Raw genomic sequence first — 24266 nt, forward strand, 5'->3', positions numbered from 1 at the left:
TTTATAATAATAATAATAGATTATTAATATTAATAGTTAGTTTTTCCCTAAAAAACACTTGTAATACTTAATCATTCTTATTTGGTCTTAATAAGACTTATAACTTTGTTATAAATATTTTATACTTGCCCCATCATTAAAAATTCAGAGTCAACCCGTTAGATTTGAACCAAATTTTAGAATTGGTTCAGTTCGTATCAAATGAAACCGTTAGATTCAAGAACATAATACTCTTGTAAATTTATTTATTCTAAAGTGAATGTGTTATTTTAAGTGACACAATGTAATATTAGGGATATGTGGTAGAGGAATTTTTTTTTATCCGAAAATCACGATTTCGGAAATATAATGAGAAAATGAGTTTTATGAGAATGTTACTAAAATATTGAGTTAATTTTTCTGATACTATGATTGGTTAATTTTATCTAAAAAATTAATCAATATTTTTCTATTTTCTGGGATCCTTAAATACCATCCTCTTAATGGTATTTTTTGGTATTATTTTGGTTTGAAATATGATTTAGAATATACACACAAAACGAAATTTCAGAAAAATAACTTTCTCAGAAATTTTTTCTCCAATATGTTACAAAATATGAGATTCTAAGAAATTCACCCTCACTTTTTCAAGTATCTAAAAAATAATCCTCTTATCAAATATCCCCTTGGGATTTAATATCTCTTATATTATAAGAGATAATATTATAGGTAAAAATACGTGAGATCTATATTTATTTATTTTTCTCTATTTTTTTTCTACATGAACCGAGATTGTATAACCTGAACAACATCAATTTCATAACATTAATATGGTTTCTTAACCTTCTATAATATATAACGTTTTTTAAAATGAAAAAAAAAATGGTATATTATATGAGAAATATATTTGTCCTTTTAAATGATACAACTTATGTCATTTCACTCTCACAAAGAGGTGGGACTCACACCTTTATATTTTTTTGTCCACTCTCTTTTCTTTTTTATCCATCTCTTTCTCTCACTTAAAATTATGCAATTTTACATATAAATGATATTCATTTTTTCATATTATATTTATTATTAATATTTAATAATGGTAGGGATAAAAAGAGGAGTCTCTGCCTCTCTGGTGGTTAAAGAAACAAAAGCCTGTCTTGTCCCTTTGCGCCTAATTTTGTAATCAACGAATGAACCACTGTCAGATGTGACACTGGTTTTTGGGAGACATCGAAGTACTGTGTCGGAGGGGTAGAGTGGCCACGAACACCACCTGGACGCCCCTCCCAAATCAAAATTTTGATTTGAACCCTCCTCCTCCCTTCTCTGTTATTTCCTTTTCTCTCTTCAACAGCGAAATGGTGGAGTCATCAAGGCTTTTAATTCACTCTCACTTCCCATGCACCACTTGAAGAAGCTTCCAGAAGCACTCTGTAAATCTCCAATCCCTAATTTGTTGCTTAAAATTTCATTTTTTTATATTTTTTATATTCTGGGTCATTGAGTCTTCTCCTTCTCCCTGACATCCCCTATGTTAGTTGTAGTTACTTGCTAGGGTTTTTTTTTTTGTTAGTTTTGTTTTGATGAACTTAAAGTTTATAACTTTTGGCTCACAGCTTCAGTTTTCCTATTCTGGGTGGTTGAATTTTATTTCAGTTTTTTGTGGTCATTTGAATGTAGTTACTGTGAAAGTTGGGGATTTGTGTTATTGGCATTGTGTTTTATCAGAGTGAAAAATTATCATTGTGTGTAATATGGTTAGTTTAGTTGTGTCCAGATGGCGTTGATTGAAGATAATGATGGGAATGGTAGAGAAAAGGAATTGGCGGGAGAGAATGGATTTTTGAAAGTGTCACAGGGTTCTACTAGTAGTGGTGGTTCTGTTGGGGATGTTGATTCGGGGAATGAGAGATGTGAAGGGAAAAATGATCTTGCTTATGCCAACATCCTGCGTTCGAGGAACAAGTTTGTCGAATCGCTTGCTCTGTATGAGCATGTCCTGGAGAATGATAGTGGAAATGTGGAGGCTCTCATTGGAAAAGGGATGTGCTTGCAGATGCAGAAAATGAGTAGGCTTGCTTTTGAAACTTTTGCTGAGGCTATCAGGTTGGATCCTCAAAATGCTTGTGCTATCACGCATTGCGGTCTTCTGTACAAAGAAGAAGGTCGCTTGGTGGAGGCGGCTGAGGTATGTCCATGCCAGTTAAATACAATTTATGATGAAATAGCATGGCATTTTTTGTTTTTCTAATTCCATTTGTTGATGATGCAAAGTGCTGTAGCCGCTTAATGAAATTTTCCTGTTCTTGTATGAAGCGCGTATTTAACTAAACTAATGGTGTTAATTGATTTATCTGTTCATTACATTCCATCTCACATAATACAACTCTTTACTCTACTGATTATGATAAGTCTGATTATGCCTTGCATATGTGATTATTATTAAAGTTTGTTGATTAACTTTGTTGACTCTGAAATCAAGAACATGAAATAGCCGCGAACATGTGTAGAGAATCTGTTCCTACCCACCTCCATTCAGTCCCTTAATGCCTGACTGTTGAGCAAAGAATTTTGTTTGGGGATTTGCCCTTTCTTATGTATATGCAGCATAATTAGATACTGGGTAATAGATCTGCTTACTGGTTTTTCTTTTAGAATTATACATTTAATCCATAAAGTTTTTTATTGCAGAATTGAGATACTAAGACTGCCAGGATATGTTAAATAAATAGTTTTGGAACATTTAGGGATATATTTTCCTCTAATTATTCATGTCTCTGTTCCGGTTTATGGCTTTGGTACATTAACTTTGAGCCTAAACATTACCTTATAGATGAGGCATAAGGCTTCAATTGGTTAATATTTTAGAGCTTTGTTTGGTTAGGGTATAATGAGGTATTCATATCTAAATCTAGATATCATTGGTGTTACTTTTGTCCCTGCCCATATCAAAGTTTTGTCAGTTTACCTCATTGTTTTATGTATTTCCCATGCTAATGTTTTAGTAAGTTAGTTGACAAAATTCCATTGTAGTTGTAGAGAGAGAGAGAGAGAGAGAGAGAGAGAGACGAGAGGCATATGTTGAAAATCATGTTTCATCTACACCACAGACTTTATTTTATATAATGAATATATTAAAATAAAAACATACAATTTTCGTAATTGCTATGTTTAGATGATATACCGAATCTAGACATTTAAACTGAACCTAGACATAATGATACATGTTTCTAACAGAAGTCATCACTGATAATCAAATAATTTACTTGGAACAGTCATATCAAAAGGCTTTACAGGTGGATCATTCATATAAAACAGCTGCTGAATGCCTAGCCATTGTATTAACGGATATTGGTACCAACATAAAGCTTGCAGGAAACACTCACGAGGCGGGTCAAAAATATTTTGAAGCTCTCAAAATAGATCCGCACTATGCGGTAATTCTCTCTCATTCCCTACATTTAGCCTTTATTATTAAATCCTTTTAAATTTATTTAGCTTTCTGTCTGAATGATATGAATATTTATTTATTTATTTTTTCGGTGCTTGTAGCCAGCATATTATAACCTTGGTGTGGTCTATTGTGAAATGAGGCAATATGACATGGCCCTCATTTTCTATGAAAAGGCTGCATCTGAGAGGCCTATGTATGCTGAAGCATATTGCAACATGGGTGTGATTTATAAAAATCGTGGTGATTTGGAATCGGCTATTACTTGTTATGAGAGGTACTCTATATATATCTAAAGCTTGCACTTCTTTTCCTGAGCTAAATTTTGCTTGTAATTTAATTTTTTGTTGCAGAGTGTGTTGGGATTAGCTTATTTTGTTTAAAACAGCTTATAATCAAAATCTTACTTGGAGTTCTTTTGAAGTAAAAGTGATTTTTCCCTAAAATTATTCTAACCCTAACTTGAACGTAATGACTTGACTTGTGCTGTTAGATTTTATAATCAGTTGATGTTTTATGGCAGGTGTTTAGCTGTTTCACCTAACTTTGAGATTGCAAAGAATAATATGGCTATAGCTTTGACAGATTTGGGAACAAAGGTGATGCACACGACATCTCACATATAGCCAATTGCTAAATATCAACTTTATTGATATTTTCTTTTTTATATGATGTCCTCTTTCATTTTCTATAAAAGGTAAAATACTTCAATTATCAACATGAATAATAATGCATTGGTAATAAAATTGAAATGACTTGCCAAGCAATGCAAACATTACACCATGGAGTTTTTTTTTTTTAAAGAAAATCTGAAGTACTGTAAATCTGTTTGCTTGATAGGGGTGGAATCTATGGTTTTTTGCTAAAGGACTGACTTTTAATGTGTTTTAGCTTAATTTTAATGGGGTGTGTAGGAAATACAAAATAGTTTTCCTTGTTCCTTGTGAATTAGGAACGATTAATAGGAAAACTCTTCTGACTTGAGACCTATGGTTACAGCTTGCCAGCTAATGTTTTTAATTTTTTTTTTTTTTTTTGATAACAATGTTTTTAATTTTTTTCTTATCTAAAGTGAGTGTATTTTATTGGAGCACCTTTCTTTCTTTCCGTTTCCCATGTGTAATGAGATACTTTGACAACTTTGGATCATTGAGTCTTACGGAGATCACTGTTTTGGTTTATAGGTTAAGTTGGAGGGTGACATCGGGGTGTGGCTTTTTATAAGAAAGCATTGTATTATAATTGGCATTATGCTGATGCTATGTATAATCTCGGGGTTGCTTATGGTGAGATGCTTAAGTTTGATATGGTATGTCTTGCACACATGTCTGTCTATATTTCAAACTATGCATCTGCATGTATTATATTAAAATAAATCGTTGTTGTATTACTAATTGCCTTTAGGGAAACCTATTTATACTACTTAGGCTATTGTGTTCTATGAACTTGCCTTCCACTTCAATCCACATTGTGTGGAAGCTTGTAACAATCTTGGCGTTATATATAAAGATCATGACAACCTTGATAAAGCTGTAGAATGTTACCAGGTAATGACAATCATGTCAATTGATTTCACCATTGCTGGATTGCTTAGATTTTTTTTCACAACCTTTTTTCTTTGGTGTTGTAGCATGCTTTGTCGATCAAACCTAACTTTTCGCAGTCATTAAATAACCTTGGGGTTGTATACACTGTCCAGGTTAAGTATTGTGCATTTCGTGAATTTTGGAATTAATAAAATGTCTTCAATTTCTAATTTATTCTCTTCTTTCTCCAGGGTAAAATAGATGCTGCTGCAAATATGATTGAGAAAGCTATCATTGCAAATCCAACATATGCAGAAGCATACAATAATCTAGGTCTGTTTATCCTTTACCTAATTAATTATTTGTTTGGTCATTGTGGTCTTGCCATGACTTAAATGTGCTTGTCATAGTCAAGGTTGTGCTGCTTCCCGTTTGACATGTTACCTGCATAGTTGTAGATTGGGTTATGTGAATTTGATGAATATGGATTGTGTGATTAATATGTGAAATGATCTTCTTGATTGCAAAGAGTCATCTTAAACATCAGATATCTCGCTAATGAAACTGTGATTGAGTAACATTATAGACTTATTAGGATGGTCATAAAAGGTGAACAAATAGTTTCTAGTGAATCCTGTCTGGTTTCTCATTGATTAGGCCGTTTTTGATAGAAGTCTATTGTATAGTTTTGTAAATAGATATATTCCAAAAGATTGACCAAAAAGCTGACTACAAAACTTAAGTTAAAATAAAATTACTACTGCTGAAGCATGGATATCTAAAATTTTTGTGAAATTGAATTGAGCCATAAATATTCCATGCTTAAGGAATTTTGAAAAGTTGTAACTGATTTGTGTTTACATTCTTCACATGGAGACTTCGTTATGTTGTTTCCCCTTCTGCATAAGGTTTTATGGATTTTTCTTTCCTTTCTCTTTGTATTTAGTTACAAAATATGATATATTTTGAGCTGTACAAGCATGTGAAACTCTTGGCACATCTTTTGTTATACACTTAATCTTCTGTATTCTTCTTGTGCAGGAGTTCTTTATAGGGATGCTGGTGATATCGCTCTAGCAATTAATGCTTATGATCAATGTCTTAGGATTGATCCTGACTCTCGAAATTCTGGCCAGGTGTGCATTATGGGTGAATGTTTCATTCTTGTTGACTTCTGTAAAATTTTCCAAAGCTGGAAGTTACCAATATGGATACTACAAAAAAACATTAATCATTTTTTTATGCTAATATAAAACCATAAGTTTGAACCTATTATTATGCCTTAAAGCTTGCACCAAATACATTTGAGCTGTTGGAGAAACCGCATTGGTATTTAAACTCTTCTAGAGCACCATTCTAATCTAATCAGGATTTTAATTAACCATTCAACAACTCCTCTGACATGCTAGATTACAGAGCAATCAAACAATTCTAACTGCTATCAAATAGAATGTTAGCATAAAGGTTTGTCAGGGACTAATTCTCCTAAAAATTTAAGTTGTTGGGTCAAGAACCAAGGATGGTTTTATGTCACAACATTATCACTAATGCATGCATTCACGCAAGAACCTTGTAGGTTTTGGCCCTTCTAAAAAGAAAAGAAAACCACTAAGAGAGTGTTTCGACATTAGTGTTAAAAGCAAAAAGAATATCATAACTGGCTTGTATTTAGTTTTGGGCTTAACCAGACTGGTTAACTGACTTCACAAGGATTTATAAATTGCTTAATGGCTATTGATTATGATAAACAACCATCTCACCTAAAAGCTCAATCTGTTAGGTGAATGCCACTTTAATGAGTTTTATATATAATTTCTTTAACACACTCTCTCACGCAAGAGACCTTTGGGCTTGAAACGTGGATATTGCACAAGCCTATTTTTTTTGTTGTACCCTGTGCTAACTTAATTCTACTAGAAAGTGGGGATGGTGATTCTAACACCCCGTATATATCCGGTAATGTTATCATACTATCGTATTAAGCTGCGCTTAATAAAAAAATGCGGAATATCTTTTTCTTTCCAATTGTGATGTCATTATCATTACCAACTTACTTATTAATCAATTAATAAAACATCGCCTGTATGTAATTGCAATAAAACAGCTAACTGAAATACCTCATAACATAGATAATATAAGTGTGTCTCTAGAAATCACGGGACTACCACAAGTAGGCCGGACCAACTAGCAGGTTATACAACTCCAATCTAAAAGTACTAACAGAAAGTGTCATGGACAATCCCCATGCTCACTCAAATAAGGCAACAAGCCCAACATCAGTCTCAACAACAACATAATCATAAATAGCGGAAAACATAAACAGCATCCAAATCCAGTCATGTCAGCCATACAACATAAATATCATAATCAGCTAAGCTCTGGCCTCCTGCCGTCAGAGGCATCAGTCCGCATACTACCTGAACCTGAAATAAGCATTCCCCAAACGTGGGGTGAGATCTCTAACAAGAAATCTCAGTAAGGGAAGGGGTCCTCAAGGATCTTCCACCCCAAGCTCACTTACATGTGCAATATAAGTTCAAAAGCAGTTTATCATCATCAGTTCTAAAGTAGTGCAATGCAGCAGATAATCATGTCATGTGTGTCAATTCTATTCTACTGGCCAGAGAAATGCAGGATTTATATACGTCTAATACCCACAAATAGTGCAAGACGCTACTTGCATCCACCCCGGATCACCGTCTTGTATGACGCTACATACTCAGGCTTTCCGTCAAGATGGAACAACACATGCATATTAAAAGCCATTACACATAAAGCTCAACAGCATTTCAAATATCCAAAGCATGTAACACAGCATGCATATAACCATACCCCCATTGGGACATGGTGGAACCACAACATGGCTAAACCGAGGACACAAAAGCTTACCTTGTAAGCTAGCTATCCAAACCAAGAGTCCACACAACTCAAGGCCTACAAACAACACAATCACAATCTGCCCATACCATAATTACTCATCAATAATCATAGCTCAGATTACATTAAGTGATTAAGTCTTTCCTACTCATTTTAACTCATTACATGCTGTTTCTGCAGGAAGTATTCGAATACTTCACGAGTAGTATTCGAATACTCCAGCTCTCCAGAAAGTATTCGATTACTTTCATTAAAGTATTCGAATACTACCAAGTATCCGAATACTTTTCCCCCAGTATCCGAATACTAAACCTTACTGTATTCGAATACTCTCTAGTATTCGAATACTTCTTCAAAGGTATCCGAATACTTTTCTCCCCAGAAAAGTATTCCAATACTCCTGCCATGAGTATTCGACTTCCAGATAGAAACTACCATTGCAAATCTTTACCAAATACTCTAAGATTTTACTATGTTAAACTAGACATCTCAAGCTTTCCAACGACATATCTTATGCCTCAATCGGAGTTGTATAACTCCGGTTATGAATTTTGCAAAGTTCCTACAACAAGCTGAATTTCCAGCAATAGGGTCTCGACTTCAAACATACACTGAGAGAAATCCACTTATCCAATGGATCTGAAAATTTATAGGGTTGTAGCCCTATGTGTTAGCTTCACATAGGTCCAAACCTCACTCAATTTAGAGCTCTGTAGCTCAAGATATCGCAATTTTACTAAACTAGGTCGCTGCTGTCTCGCGAAGTATTCGATTACTGCATTTCCCAGAAAAGTATTCGAATACTGCCCGAAAAGTATTCGAATACTTCTTCGACAGAATGCACAAAACTGAGTTTTAAAGGTAAAATCGACCTCCAATGATCCAAACTCGATCTGGAGTCCAAGAACTCCTTAAACAGATGTTTATTAACATGTTATGAACTTAGAAACACATTCCTTTTATCAAATGGTTCAAGTTACGATTTTTAATCGCTTAAACAAGCTTAAAACATCAAAACACACAAGGGTGATCATGGTATACCTTTCAAGCTCCAAAAATCCGAAAATGAGGCACACAAAGGGTCCTCTACACAGCACAAAGGTTCTGACTTCACAAGGCTACGAAAATACACTTCAAGCTTGACCCTTTATGCCAAAAGGTGGCTTCTTGAAGCTCAAGAAGCCAAGAACAAGGTCACACAACCCCAAACCCAAGAAGACAGCCCCAAAGTCAGCAACTTCACCTCACCACAGAGGCCACAAACTCAGAATGACACACTCCACACCCTCCCAAGGCCAACACTCACAAGCTACAAGTGTTCAAGGTGTAAAGTCTCTCATAAAAATGGTGTCTTGAAGGATTTTTGTGAAGAAAACTCAATGGAACAGTGAAAAGGGAGAGGAGGCAGCAGCCACACACACAACCCACACATAGAATGGCTGAGTATCAGCCTAGGGTTGTGTGCAAGTGACTATATATAGTCCACTTAACACTAACCACACAGTATTAACATAAATAGCTACGCTTAGCATTTTAATCCCAAATTTAGGATTCTTAACCTACTCAATTTTACAAGAATTATCATATTCTTATTTTATTTTTCGGAGCACCTTTCCGGTACGCGCTTTTCATAGCCAGTATCAGTTTCTGGCACCAGTTCTCATTATTTTAACTTGAAACTCGTTTTACAAGTCCTACATATTATTCTAGTAATTATCATGCACTTACTTTAATTTTCCGGGATACTTTTTCGGTACGCATTTATACCGACTAGCAGAACCGGTATATGCACTTTTCTTCCGAAAAGCGCCTTTCAGCATTCTCACTCACTTACTATAATTATTAGAGCCTCATAATAATTATTAGGTTCAATTATGAAATTATTTCCTATTTTCTCATAATTAACTAATTAAATTTCCTTAATTAACAGTGCGGGTTCTTACAGTGATGATGAAACTCGTGACCCCGTGATCATTGAGGCTTTGATACCATGATAAACAACCATCTCACCTAAAAGCTCAAGTTGTTAGGTGAAGGCCACTTTAATGGATTTTATATATAATTTCTCTAACAGTTCTCTTATAAATGCCATATGGCTTGTATGCTCTAATCTTAATCATTCATGGGTCAAGATTCAACTCCTCTCACTTGATATATATATATATATATATATATATATATATAATATAATTGCTACCCTCTGCTCCTTCATGTGAAGGTTTGGAGGTTACTAACCTTCACATTTTGTTTTGGACAAACCAACCAAAAACATTCGTTAGGTCAAATAACTTAACTTAGTCTTGAGAGTATTTTAGAAACTTAGTATTATGCAATTCAATGAAGAATGAGAATGCTGGAAGCTAACTTTAATGAAGAAAAAGAAAACTTGAATTCATTTAATGAAGAAAATTAAAACTTGATTAAATTTAGATCCAAGACCTAAAACCTCTCACTCACCTCCTAACGCACCTCTTATATTAATCTAACGGTAATTGAGATGGTAGTAAGAGGTGTTAAGTATAAACTGGTGGCAAATATAACTAGTCTCATTAAATTATGTATTAAAATATTTAATATATGAATTTATTTATTAAATAAGTAAAAAAGATAAAAATACTGCAAATAAAATAATTAGTAAATAACTTTCAAATTAAAAAGAATTGAATGTGCTAGACATAAACTGATTTTATTATTTTTATTTATTATTTAAATATATAAATTTATTATTTGTAAAATTATTTTGTTAGACATAAAGTGATTCTTTTTGTTAGAAATGAAAGCTGATTTTTATTGAACATTTCATATTTTTTTTTTAATTTAAAAGTTATTTTTTTATATGCTATATATATTTTCCTTTGATTTTTGTTTAATGGATATATTAATGTATTAAATATTTTTTCACGTTTTAATATATAATTTAATAATTAAAAATTAATTATTATATAGTTAATAACAAAGTCAGATTGTTTTTCTTTTGTTAAATAATTCAAATTTTCTGTCTTTATTAAGTTAACATTCACCAATCTTGAAAGTGACATTTTTTAAAATTCAAATTCATATAATTTTTTCATAATTTGAATATTTTCTTGTAATATTCACATTATTTGTGTTACAAGGTTTGAATGACTGGATTTTGTTCTTTGTGAAATTTTTTCCTCAAGAGTAATTGATATCTCTTTTTTTTTTTTTTGATAACAATTGATATCTCTTTTTAAATGCACCTTAATGTGTAGAACCGCTTACTTGCGATGAATTACATAGATGAAGGAACTGATGACAAACTTTTTGAGGCTCACAGGTTACAGCTTTCTCCGATGAACGTTTTGTACTTTTAATTTTTGATTATTGGCAGTGTTTGATTGACATCATTATCTGTGATGTTTCATCAACTTCATTCTTTTATAAATGTTTTATGACACATATAGTTCCCCTAGTTGATGAGAGAAATAGTACTTAAATTGATTTCCTAATCAACTTCATTGGTTTTCATATATAATTTCCCTAGGTGACGAAAGAGATAATACTTTAATTGATTGCCTGAAATGTTACACAATCTGCATTGTGCTGATAGAGAGAGATATATAGTTTGTGCCTTTTTATTAGCCGTTGATAATGATCGTCATGATGATAAAGAAGAAGAAAAATAAAAGATAAATGATTAAAAGAGAATATTTTTCTTGGCTAGCTGTTACTAGTTAATACTTAGCAATATATGATTCTTCATGTTGACTCTGCAAGTAGTGTTTGTTTATGTGATCAATGATATGCATGGGTTTCCTTTGGTGGTAGTCTCAGTTGCCAAATTTTGTCAGCCATAATATTTTGTGTAGCATTTATTATATGTGAAAAAGTAGAAGACACGAGCTTGGAGACTTTATCAAAAAAATGTTTCCTTTCAGGGAGTGGGGTAAGCGATTTATGAGACTATATCCACAGTTCACTTCATGGGACAATTCAAAAGATCCTGAACGGCCTCTTGTGATAGGATATGTATCTCCTGATTACTTTACACATTCTGTGTCATATTTCATAGAAGCCCCCCTTGTCTATCATGACTACACCAATTATAAAGTGATTGTTTATTCAGCAGTTGTCAAGGTACCATTTATGCATGTATGTGTGCAAAATGTAATACTGTCAGTTTTGCTGCATAAAATATTTTCCTTTGCTATCTTAAAATTAGAAGTTAAATTTATCAGTACTCCCTGGTGGGAACTGAAATAATTGTAGTTGATTGGCTTTCAAATTTGTTGTGTATATTTGTGTTCCTTTTTATTTAATAGTAGAGTTGTCAAACAAATATTAGAAGAGCTTGAGTTTTTTTTTCCCCTTCTTTTTTTTTTTTATCAGTAGATATGATATGACAATATTTTTGTGGCTGGGTGATTTGAGAGTATTTGGAAGAGAATTTTTCTCAATCTTTGTGGCTGATTTTAGTTCTAGAAAGTTAATTGCTTTAGGAATTATGGTTTCCTTTTTGGAAGCAATTTTTTTCTGGCCAGTTAGCTTCATGCCCATTGTAGGTCCTGTTTTCCAAGAGTTCAAACTGATGGAGCATTAGATGCTCCAAAATAATATTAAAATGTATTGATAGAGAGCATATTTATTTTAAATTGTGGTTTCTTATTCGGGTTTATTTTTTCTATTTTCAATCAGAACTGATCTATGAGGTTTCAGTCTTAAAATCTTCTGGTTTTTATGGGGGAAAATATTCATTAAGCAATATATCTTATGGGTTGATGATGACTCCAGTGACTAGCTGACTTCCCAAATAGCCACAGGCCCACAGCATGAATGTAAGAAAGCCACCTATAGGGTGGGATTGGGGACCACCTAGGATGTGCACATCTACATCATGTCTACATCCGGAGTGTCACTGGTCCAAGTAAGCTGGTGTGGTGTTGGGAGTGTTGAAAATATGATATGCCACATGCTGGCTGGAGATGATAGAGTTGGAAGACTACCCTTTAATTGTCATGAGACATGAATAAAGTTCTTGGTATTTGTTAGAAATAATATAATATTAAATAGTATTCTATTATTTATTATTCTGTTATTCTAGCAGGTTATTTGGGCTTGGCCCATTAGGTCATTTAACCTCTTTAAATAGAGGTCTTTTGTACAGTTCTATACACAATTGAATACAATACATTCATACATTCTAATTTAGTACCAGAGCTCTTTGTTTTGGGAATTTTCGCTTCCGCTAAAACCCTAAGCCCACTGCTTAGGCATTCTCTCCTTCCTCTAACGCCGTGCGTCCCTCCGGCTTGGTTCTACACTGTTCACGCAGGTTTGAAAAAAGGGAAAAAAAATTACTGTTCACCGCGTCCGTACAGTCCGTACACTTTTCACTGTTCACCGTATGTACAGTCTGCATAGATTTTACTATTCACAGTCCGTATGATTCTACTGTCCATCGCGTCCGTACAGGCACTGTTCACCGTCCGTACAGACACTGTTCACGTGTCCGTATAGGTACCGTTCACGCAAAAAAATAATAATAAAGATTCGGCCATTCCGAGACAGAACCTTCCTCTCCTATTTTCAGAGCTGGTCATCTCCTTTACTTTATTTTGTGATGGAGGGCTCAAGTAATGCGTCAAAAAACATGACTGGCATCATCTCCAGTACTACCCCATCTCTATTCTTTTCTCGGGCCAGTGATTCCAATTGGAACAGTGGACGCGGTCGCGGACGTGGCCGCAGACAAAGGCCTCGTTGCAATTATTGCCAAAATCTTGGGCATTTTGAAGAACGCTGCTATAGGAAGTACCCTCATTTGAAGCCACCAACTGCCAACTTTGCTCAAACTGATGCTACACCACCTTCTACTGGATTAGTAACTCTTTCAAGTGCCGACTATGAGGCACTTCTCAAGAAGGTTTCTTCTCAGCATCCTATTCAAGATATTGGTAATCATGTTGCTTGTTTTTATCAATCATCTCTTGGACCCTGGATAATAGACTCAGGTGCTACTCATTATCTTTGTGGTAATAAAGATCTCTTCACTTCACTTTCTTATTCTAATAACCTACCCCCTGTCACTCTTGCTGATGGCACTAAGGCTCTTGCTCGTGGAATTGGGAAAGCCAACCCAACTCCCCTTTTAACTTTGAGTTCTGTTTATTATATACCTGACATTCCTTTTAATTTAATCTCTGTTAGCCAGTTGATTCATTCTCTTTCATGTACTGTTACCTTCTCTAAACAATACTTTTCTATGCAGGATTCGGGTACGGGGAAGACGATTGGAGCAGGCATTGAGTCACGAGGTCTCTACTATCTGATTGCACCACCTTCTCCAGTAGCCTGTTCTCTCACAGAGTCTCCTAAGCTAATTCACAGCTGTCTGGGTCATCCAAGCCTCTCCAAGCTTCAACATATGGTTCCCTTTTTATCCAGTCTTAAGTCTTTAAACTGTCATTCTTGTCAGCAAGGAAAGCACACTCGCTCCTCCTTTGCTAATAGAGTCAATAAAAGAGCTGATGCTCCTTTTTCTATTGTTCATTTTGATATTTGGGGTCCGAGTCGAACAATGTCTGTTTTGGGTTTTCAGTATTTTGTCACCTTTATTGATGATTTCTCTCGTTGCACTTGGGTTTATTTAATGAAAATCGTTCTGAATTATTTTCAATTTATCAAAAATTTTGTGCTGAGATAAATACTCAATTTGGTGCTTCTATTCAAATTTTGCGCAGTGATAATGCAAAAGAATATGTGTCTTTTGAGTTTTCTAATTTTTTGGAGAAACGTGGGACGTTACACCAGACCACTTGTCCACACACTCCACAACAAAATGGAGTGGCCGATCGTAAGAATCGACATCTAGTTGAAACTGCTTGTACCTTACTAATTCATATGAATGTTTCACTTCGTTTTTGGGCAGATGCTATAATCACCTCTTGCTTTCTCATTAATCGCATGCCCTCTTCCGTACTCAATAACGAAGTTCCACATAGTGTTTTATTTCCAGGAGCACCTTCCTATCCTCTACCTCCACATGTATTTGGATATACCTGCTTTGTTCATGATCTTACTCCAGGAAAAGATAAATTAAAATCCAAAGCCTTCAAGTGTATTTTCCTCGGATATACTCGTTTTCAAAAGGGGTATCGTTGCTACTCTCCTGATCTCAAGCGTTATATTGTCTCGGCTGATGTCACTTTCCTTGATCAACAACCTTTTCATTCTATCCCATCTTAGATGACACAAGTTGATCATGTTCTTCCTGTTCCTTGTCTTGATTTGTCTTTACCAGTTGCAGGAGACTCTATCCCGGAGGAGCAGCCCCTTGCCTCCATCCCTGAGGACCGTCCTTTTCTCACCTATCAGCGTCGTCAACCTGTACCTCCAGCGCATTTGACCCTTACTGACTCACCGCCTGCTGCTGTCGACTCTTCCCCTCCGGATCCTCCATCAGAAATTACTCCCATTTCCCTTCGCAAAGGTATTCGATCCACTCGTAACCCTCATCCACTTTATAGTTTCTTGAGTTATGATAGATTTTCTTCACCACATTTTACTTTTGTTTCTAGTATTTCGTCTATTTCTATTCCTAAAACCACAGGTGAAACACTCTCTCATCCGGGTTGGCGTCAAGCAATGATTGATGAAATGCAAGCACTTCACTCCAATGGCACATGTGATCTTGTTCATGCTACTCCTGGAAAGTCAGTTGTCGGTTGTCGATGGGTATTCACTGTCAAAGTTGGTTCTGATGGCACTGTTGATCGCCTCAAAGCTCGTTTGGTGGCCAAGGGATACACTCAGATCTTTGGTCTTGACTATGGGGATACTTTTTCTCCTGTTGCCAAGATGACCTCTGTTCGCTTATTTCTTGCACTTGCTGCCATTCATCAATGGCCTCTTCTACAACTTGATATCAAAAATGCATTCTTACATGGTGACTTGCAAGAGGAAGTATATATGGAGCAACCACCAGGTTTTGTTGCTCAGGGGGAGAATTCTGGAATGGTATGTAAGCTTCGTAAATCTTTATATGGCCTGAAACAGTCCCCTCGGGCTTGGTTTAGTCGCTTTAGTTCTGCTGTTCAATCCTTTGGCTTAACCAGAAGCAAAGCGTATCATTCTGTCTTCTATAGGCATAGCTCTTCTGGCCAGTGCATCTATCTTCTGGTCTATGTTGATGACATCATTATTACTGGCAGCGATCAAGTTGGGATTGATCAGTTAAAGAAGTACTTATTCAATCAATTTCAGACCAAAGATCTTGGCAGACTTCGATATTTCTTAGGGATCGAAGTGGCACAGTCTAGGCAGGGCATCTCCATTTGTCAGAGGAAGTATGCACTGGATATCCTAGATGAGACTGGTATGTTGGGATGTAAACCTATTGATACACCTATGGATCCTAATGTTAAGCTGTTACCCGGACAGGGGGAGCCATTGGCAGACCCTGGTCGTTATCGTCGATTAGTTGGAAAGTTGAATTATCTTACTGTGACAAGACCAGACTTCTATTTTGCAGTTAGTGTGGCAAGTCAATTCCTTGACTCTCCTTGTGACTCCCATTGGGATGCAGTTATCAGGATTCTTCGATATATCAAAAGAGCACCAGGAAAAGGTTTATTATACACATAAAGGGAATGCAAAGGTATCTAGCTATTCAGATGCTGACTGGGCAGGTTCTTCTTCAGATAGACGATCCACCTCGGGGTATTGTGTTCTCCTTGGAGGAAACTTGATCTCTTGGAAAAGTAAGAAGCAAACTGTGGTCGCAAGGTCAAGTGCAGAGGCAGAATATCGGGCAATGGGAAATGCAACATGTGAGCTTATCTGGTTAAAACAATTGCTTAAGGAACTACATCTCTGTGAACAACAGCCCATGAAGCTCATTTGTGACAATCAAGCAGCATTGCATATATCTTCTAACCCAGTCTTTCATGAGAGGACCAAACATATAGAAATTGGCTGTCACTTTGGTAGAGAGAAGATTCAATCAGGAGAGATAGAAACAACATTTGTCAATTTCAGTGATCAACTTGCAGATGTTTTCACCAAGGCTCTGAGAGGTCCCCGAATAGATCATATATGTAACAAGCTGGGAGCTTATGATATATACGCACCAGCTTGAGGGGGAGTGTTAGAAATAATATAATATTAAATGGTATTGTATTATTTATTATTCTGTTATTCTAGCAGGTTATTTGGGCTTAGCCCATTAGGTCATTTAACCTCTTTAAATAGAGGTCTTTTGTACAATTCTACACACAATTGAATACAATACCTTCGTACATTCTAATTGTATTGATATTCCTTTCCATTATGGCTAAATTTTCTTTTGCACTGGGCATCCATTCAAGTTGGTGCTGCCATTGTGGATTAAATGTTAAAAGAAGAACTTTCTCTTTGCATCAATTATTGTGGCTTATGGATCCTCAGGCTTAGCAGGCCAAAACTGATTCTAGCCTGCATACAGACAATTATTTTTTGTTAACACTCTAACTTTGATTCCATAATTTGTCTTGTCATCAATATCTCCATTTTCCCCATAAAATTTGAAATTGATTTTCTTGTGATGTTGCAGGCAGATGTAAAAACCATTCGGTTTAAAGAGGAAGTCTTAAAGAAGGGTGGGATCTGGAAAGATATTTATGGGGCTGATGAAAAGAAGGTTGCTGACATGGTTAGAGAAGAGCAAGTTGATATTTTGGTAGAACTTACTGGTCATACTGCAAACAATAAGCTGGGAATGATGGCATGTCGACCTGCTCCAGTTCAGGTGTATCTAACATATCCATGTGTAGATTTTTTCCCTTTGTTCATCAGCTTGTAGCTTTTATTACCTTTGCTTAATATATTCCCTCTCTGCCCCCCCTCCCCCTTTTTTTACGATCTCTATTTCGTAGTATGCTGATTTTGTGAAGCTACAATTTTGTATTCTGAAGCATTAGTGTTAGCGTATTCTTTCTGATTTTCTCCCAACATATTATGCAGTGAATTAGTGTGATTTTCTATTTTATGTAATAAAAATTGGAAGAGTTGGTTAGTAGTGATTACTGCTTAGTTTAGCCTAGCTGATTGCCAGTATTTACTTTTCCTTAGATGTGATAATATTTAACTTATTGATGAGCATTATTAGGCCAGAATTCAGAAGTTAGATGCTCTTTATATATAATCTTTAAAAGATATTTACATATGGAGTAAATCAGTTTTGAACAACTATTAGGTATATATGTCTTTCATCTTTGCTTTTGTTTTGATCTTACATATAGCTTTCTACATGTATATATGCAGCGGTAAATTTAGTCATCAAGCTTATGATATGAAGTGGCATGTATCATTCATGACTATATGTAATATGCTATAATATATGCTGAATGTATTTAATTTGATCTCTGCAAAATTGTAACTTATATTGCTTGACATGCAGGTGACTTGGATTGGTTATCCCAATACAACAGGATTGCCTACAATTGATTATAGAATCACTGATTCATTGGCAGACCCTTCTGAAACAAAGCAGAAGTATTTCTCTTTTTGAATTTTGTACTTTCTTTTCATTGATGATTGATCTGTCCCAGAGCACTTTTCTCTGTTACTCTTATTGTAGTTTATTTTCTAATGGTAGTTCTCCTAAATTACAGGCATGTTGAAAAGTTAGTTCGATTACCGGATAGCTTCCTTTGTTACACTCCTTCCCCTGAGGCCGGTCCTGTTTGTCCAACTCCTGCTCTTTCCAATGGTTTCATTACGTTTGGTAGTTTTAACAATCTTGCTAAGGTAATGTCTGTGTTAAATATATTATGTGTATGTCTGTTCTTGTTTAACAAGAACGAATTGTAGAAGATAAGTCATGTATCCTCTGACTTACGCTGTTTTATTTCATCAGATTACACCCAAAGTATTGCAGGTTTGGGCAAGGATACTATGTGCAATTCCAAATTCTCGCCTTGTGGTAAAATGTAAACCATTTTGGTGTGATAGTGTGAGACAAAGATTTCTTTCAAAACTACAGCAGTTAGGTTTGGAACCACTACGTATTGATCTTCTGCCCCTTATTCTTCTTAACCACGATCATATGCAAGCATATTCTCTGATGGACATCAGGTAATATCTTTTTGTATTCCTTAATGTTTCTTTGGTCCTGCATAAGCTCATATTTTTGTTTTGTATTGACTGTAAGTCTTTTTATGTGTAGTACCTCTCTTTTATCTTTTCATCTTAGTAATTTTTTTAATCTTTTTCATATACTTAAGTGTACAGTAAAAAACTACTTGCAATATTATTCAGGTTATTGATTTTAAACTTGTTCCATGAATGATGATTGAGGTTCTACCATTTGTTGATTGTTTGTGTTTCTAGCAAAATGCTAGTCAAAGCTATATATACATCTGAAATTTGATAACAATTTCAAACTTTTGAATTTTGGACCAGTTCTTGTGATCAAGAATTACTTACAAGGATAAGAAGAATGCATGTTCAATAGCTTGTCTTATACCCTTTGTAAACTATTCTGCCTTTTTCATGTAGTTTGGACACATTTCCATATGCTGGAACAACCACAACATGCGAGTCTTTATACATGGGAGTTCCATGTGTTACAATGGCTGGTTCAGTACATGCACATAATGTTGGTGTTAGTCTCCTTAGCCAAGTGGGTAAGAAACTATCTTGAATATTTTTCTCCTTAGCCAAGTGGTTAAAAAATCTATTGTGGGCAATACTGCAATATCTCTGTCTAGTTGGTGTCTATCCTGGCTGTTATATGAATTATATTACAAAAGTCAATGATCCGAAATGCCGAGGTATCAAAACTTATTAGGTATCTGTTCTGGATAGGTGCCTTAGCTATAGAGATGAGTATAATAATGCTATATAGTTAGGTGCATGGTTGCAACTTGCAAGTAAATCAAGAATCACTTAAAATGCATTTGGCATCCCGGTGAGTACCAATTGTCAAATTCCTTGGATGTGAAATGTTTTATCACAGAAAGATAGCCACTGATGCCTAATGGACGTGGTTTTTGCCTTGATCTAAATAGTCTGTGACATGGCATGATTTATCTGTGAGCTGTTGAATTTATTGAATTTTAAGAATCCTGCATAATCAATAGCCTATGCAGTTTGTTTGCTTATGGATTTATTTCCAATTTCTTTCTCTTGGGTGAACTCAATTGCTTAATTGAACTAGCATTAGGACTCAAATATTTCCTCTATCACCTGTAGTGGACTAGTGTTTGCTTCTCTTGGTGCCTACTGCCTGTATAATTGTGCTCTTTCATTTTCTGTTATAGTATGTCTACTCTCTCTCTTCAGAGAGGGCATTGAGCACCATAATGTTATTTATTTATTTTGCATCTTTGCCTTCACCACTAAAATTTGAAACTACTGAATATTCACTTTTGAAAATTCAGGTCTGGGGCATTTGATTGCCAGAAATGAAGATGAATATGTTAAATTGGCTGTGAAGTTGGCCTCTGACATTTCAGCACTACAAAATTTGAGAATGAGTCTGAGAGAGCTCATGTCCAAGTCCCCTCTCTGTGATGGAGCAAATTTTGTCCTTGGTCTAGAGTCAACATATAGATATATGTGGAGCAGATATTGTAAAGGAGATGTTCCATCCCTGAACCGCATGGAATTATTGCAACAACCTGTTTCTACTAGTGACCCTTCCAATACTAACTTTGAGCCAACAATGGTAGTAAACTCAAGTGAGGGTATCCCTGTATCTGTGAATGCCAATGGTTCTAATTCAATGCAACCATCAATGCTTAACATTCACAGTTGTGAAGAAAATGGTGGGTCATTGAATCATTGTAGTAAGCAAGGAATTGTGGGTTCAAGTTGAATTTTATCTGAGAATCCTTTATAGTGATTCAAGGATGTTCAACTGTATTACAATAGGAGCAGTATTAGGTTATAATGATGTATATTGTGGTTGCTACTGGAAGATGCTTGTGGCAACCACAGCATCCACAGTTAATTTTCCATAGAATGACAAATTTTTAGGAAAGAAGTGTAAGCAACAGTTGTCTAATCGATTTGTCTCCTCAACTGCTGGGGATATTGAAAGAGTTGATGCTGCTTTGAATGGCATCTTTGGATAGCTGTAACGCGTTTTCCCTAATTTATAATAGTTTAGAGTGTAAATTATGTAATATTTGCTTCTGTTCTTTTCTGGCATGGCATTGTTGGTCAATGCATTCAATTACTATCCTTAATTTCTGTCACCAAAAAAAAAATTATCCTTACTTTGTTAGTATTATAAATGAATGATATGTAATTTTGCAAAAGAAACATGGATTAAGATTTTATGTTGCACTCTAACAAAAGAGAGTGATGTTATGAAAAAAATAAAAACAAAATTAACAAATTTTAGGTAAATAATGATAAGTTATATGATAATCATTTTTTGTTTTCTTTTTTTAATAACATGACTTTTATGATATAAATGGGTAAAATACGATGAGGGGATCCTCGTGCAAGAAACATAACCATAGGGTAGAGTAGAATCCAATATTGCATTATTGACTGAACTTTATCAATCATATATACACTAATGTATTAGGGAGAGTGCATGGTTTGGTTGACTGAATAATTAAAGAGACTTTGTTGGTTATAGCAGCAGGTTGGATTCTGAAATTATTGCAACTACGAATTATTGTTTCATAGCTTTTCCCTTTATATCATTCAACATTTTGACGGTAATATAATAGCATTATAAACAGCCTTATCCAACCACACTTACACTTCATGCAAAATTCCATTTAAGAAATTATTTGCATATCCCTCCAAACCTTGACAAACATTTTCCATTTTTAATAAAAATAAACTAATTAAGGACGAAAATAAATTTAATAAAAATCTTTCTTTCATGCCTATTTGCTTTGACATCAAAAAGTGAATATGTAGTGGAAGTGGTTTCATAACAACTCAGCTTGACTTCCCTTATTCTTGTTAATTTATACAAATGATGATCATTCTCCCTCTCTATATAAGCTTCAACAATATCAAACCATTTGCATATTCATATCACTGTGTCATATATCCTTATAATATACACTTCTCTCAAGTTTCAAAGCCAAAAATGTCAACCACCATTGATGTCCAAGAGTCAAGCTACGTTTCAAAAGGAAAAGCAGTATTAGTTGCACCCCCAAGGCCAGGAGGATGGAAGAAAGGGGTAGCCATAATCGACTTCGTTCTAAGGTTAGGTGCTATAGCTGCTGCTCTGGGTGCTGCTGTCACCATGGGAACCAGTGATCAGACACTCCCTTTCTTCACTCAGTTCTTTCAGTTTGAAGCCAGCTATGATAATTTTTCTACTTTCCAGTATGTGACTCTCCAAGCACTCTTTTCAATGCGCTTCTAAAACATTAATCTCTTTTCAATGCGATTCTAAAACATTAATCTTGGCACTTCTATATATATAGGCTTTCATGTTGCAGGAATTTGAAGTTCTCCCGCAAACTATGTATTCAGAGGAGTACATAATTATAATATTAAAGTTTTTTCTTCTTATATTATAACTATGTACTTTCCGGAGTACATAGTTTGCAGAAAAAATTTAAATTCTTGCAACATGAAAAAAAGGGATCCTATATATATATATATATATATATATATATATATATATATATATATATATATATATATATATATAATCAAAAACTAATTATTAAGATTTAGTTGTTAGGTGAAGACACATCAATGGTTATGTATTATATCTTTTAACAATGGTGAAAGCTTAGTCACCAGCATTTTGTGCTGAAATTCAATTTTTTATTAGAAGAATGATGACAGCTAATGTTAAACTCTAAACCACCTGTTCATAGAGTCTATGATATTATGTCACAAACCAATTGTCCCATTATTTAACCATTTATTCTACTTGATTCTAATTATTGGATATGAGAGTTCACATGAACCATTAAATACAATTAGAATCAACGATTAATAATGGGGTTAGAATTTTTATACTTACACAAATATAAGTTGATTTTACTCACATTTTTAGGTGTGTTTCTATGTACATTAATCTTTAACAAAATGCAGGTTTTTCGTTATTACAATGGGATTGGTGGGTGGCTACCTGGTCCTCTCCCTTCCTTTCTCTATTGTGTCCATCATACGCCCCCATGCAGCTGGACCAAGGCTTTTCCTAATCATCTTAGACACTGTAAGCTTTTCAACCCTTTATTAAATTCACCCCATTGATTAACCTTATATGATTGATAAGTCTCTTTATTTTAATTGATATCCCCATATGATTGATCATCTTTAGTTTCACAACTAAATTGGTTGATACAACTCTTAGTTTATAGATATTTGTATATTTTAACTTGAAGCTTTCTCTATGTGTTCATGAAAATGTAGGTGTTTCTTACTCTGGCCTCTGCTAGTGCTGCTTCAGCTGCTTCCATAGTTTATTTGGCACACAATGGTAATCAGAACACAAACTGGCTTGCCATTTGCAATCAATTTGGTGATTTCTGTGCACAGACAAGTGGAGCAGTGGTGTCATCGTTTGTTGCTGTGGTTGTCTTTGTATTGTTGATTGTTATGTCTGCTTTGGTTCTTGGGAAGCACTGAAAATTAAGATGCAAGGGCTTTAGTTACATGTATTATTGTTGTGTATGGTTTATTCTGTTTCCTTGAGTCTTCCTCATGTTTTGAGGTTTCCTTATTGAAGTCATGAATTGGGTCAAATTGATTTCTTGTATTGATTTGGGAATATGTTTCTATGGAATATTAATTATAATTCACATTTTGATATGTGGAAGTTTGAACCAATATGTTTTGATCATTTTTAAGTTCCCTTTCTCTCAACTTTCGAATTGTTTCCTTCTTGTCGAGTGATTAAGGGCTAGATCCAAGTTTATCCATCATGAAATGATTTAAAAATTAGAAATGCCAGAATAAGCAAAATCTGAAGGGAGGTTTCTATTTTAAAATAGACTTAAATCTCTTAAGTGTTTGAGGTTTCTTTCCTTTTTTTTTTTTCTTCTTTTTCTCATTAAGAAAGTCTAAGATGGAACGTTGATTAAAATTTTGCTCCTTAAAAGTGAAGATATATATATGGCATTACTCAGATTCGATCTCATTTTTTTCTAAATGATATCATTGCCATCATATGTATATATAAAATAAAACAATCGGTCTATCTTGAAAAATATTACATGTGTTAGCTTTGGATCACTAAATTTGTCTCTACAAATTAAATCATGAAAGCATGAACTTGTTAACAAATTTACAACTTAGGTAATGTGAACTTGTTATGTTAACACATTGATAACTTCGAATATAAACTTAGAGGAGAGTTATAGTTACAAACTAAACTAGGTATTTCGGAAATACACACTTAATACATAGTTTAGTTTGTAAATAAAAAGTTTGAAAATATAACATTTCCCATTAACTTATAAGCAAAAACTTTCAGAAATCAAAATAATATAATTATTATCTAT

At 34.7% G+C, this 24266-nt stretch overlaps 1 protein-coding gene and 1 pseudogene across 1 annotated transcript; both read left to right on the top strand.

Annotated features, from left to right (window-relative positions):
* Window positions 1-1180: 1180 nt before the first annotated feature.
* On the top strand, window positions 1181-20918 carry LOC133298201 (probable UDP-N-acetylglucosamine--peptide N-acetylglucosaminyltransferase SPINDLY; annotated as a pseudogene).
* A 968-nt stretch (window positions 20919-21886) lies between these two features.
* LOC133298212 (casparian strip membrane protein 2-like) lies at window positions 21887-23391 on the top strand. The gene is made up of 3 exons (XM_061497469.1): window positions 21887-22131; window positions 22855-22978; window positions 23176-23391. The coding sequence occupies exons 1-3, from the start codon at window positions 21887-21889 to the stop codon at window positions 23389-23391; spliced, it is 585 nt and encodes a 194-aa protein (XP_061353453.1).
* The last annotated feature ends 875 nt before the right edge of the window (window positions 23392-24266 follow it).

The sequence above is a fragment of the Gastrolobium bilobum genome, unplaced genomic scaffold (genome assembly GCF_033153095.1).
Source record: "Gastrolobium bilobum isolate Gb01-03AN ecotype WA unplaced genomic scaffold, APGP_CSIRO_Gbil_v1 utg897, whole genome shotgun sequence".
Classification (NCBI taxonomy): Eukaryota; Viridiplantae; Streptophyta; class Magnoliopsida; order Fabales; family Fabaceae; genus Gastrolobium; species Gastrolobium bilobum.

Bases quoted from the DNA above. Each gene is read 5' to 3' on its own strand.
- LOC133298212 (XM_061497469.1), top strand. From the start codon at position 21,887: ATGTCAACCACCATTGATGTCCAAGAGTCAAGCTACGTTTCAAAAGGA. The intron at 22,132-22,854 runs GTATGTGACTCT...AACAAAATGCAG, and splicing joins GATAATTTTTCTACTTTCCA to GTTTTTCGTTATTACAATGG. The intron at 22,979-23,175 runs GTAAGCTTTTCA...ATGAAAATGTAG, and splicing joins TCCTAATCATCTTAGACACT to GTGTTTCTTACTCTGGCCTC.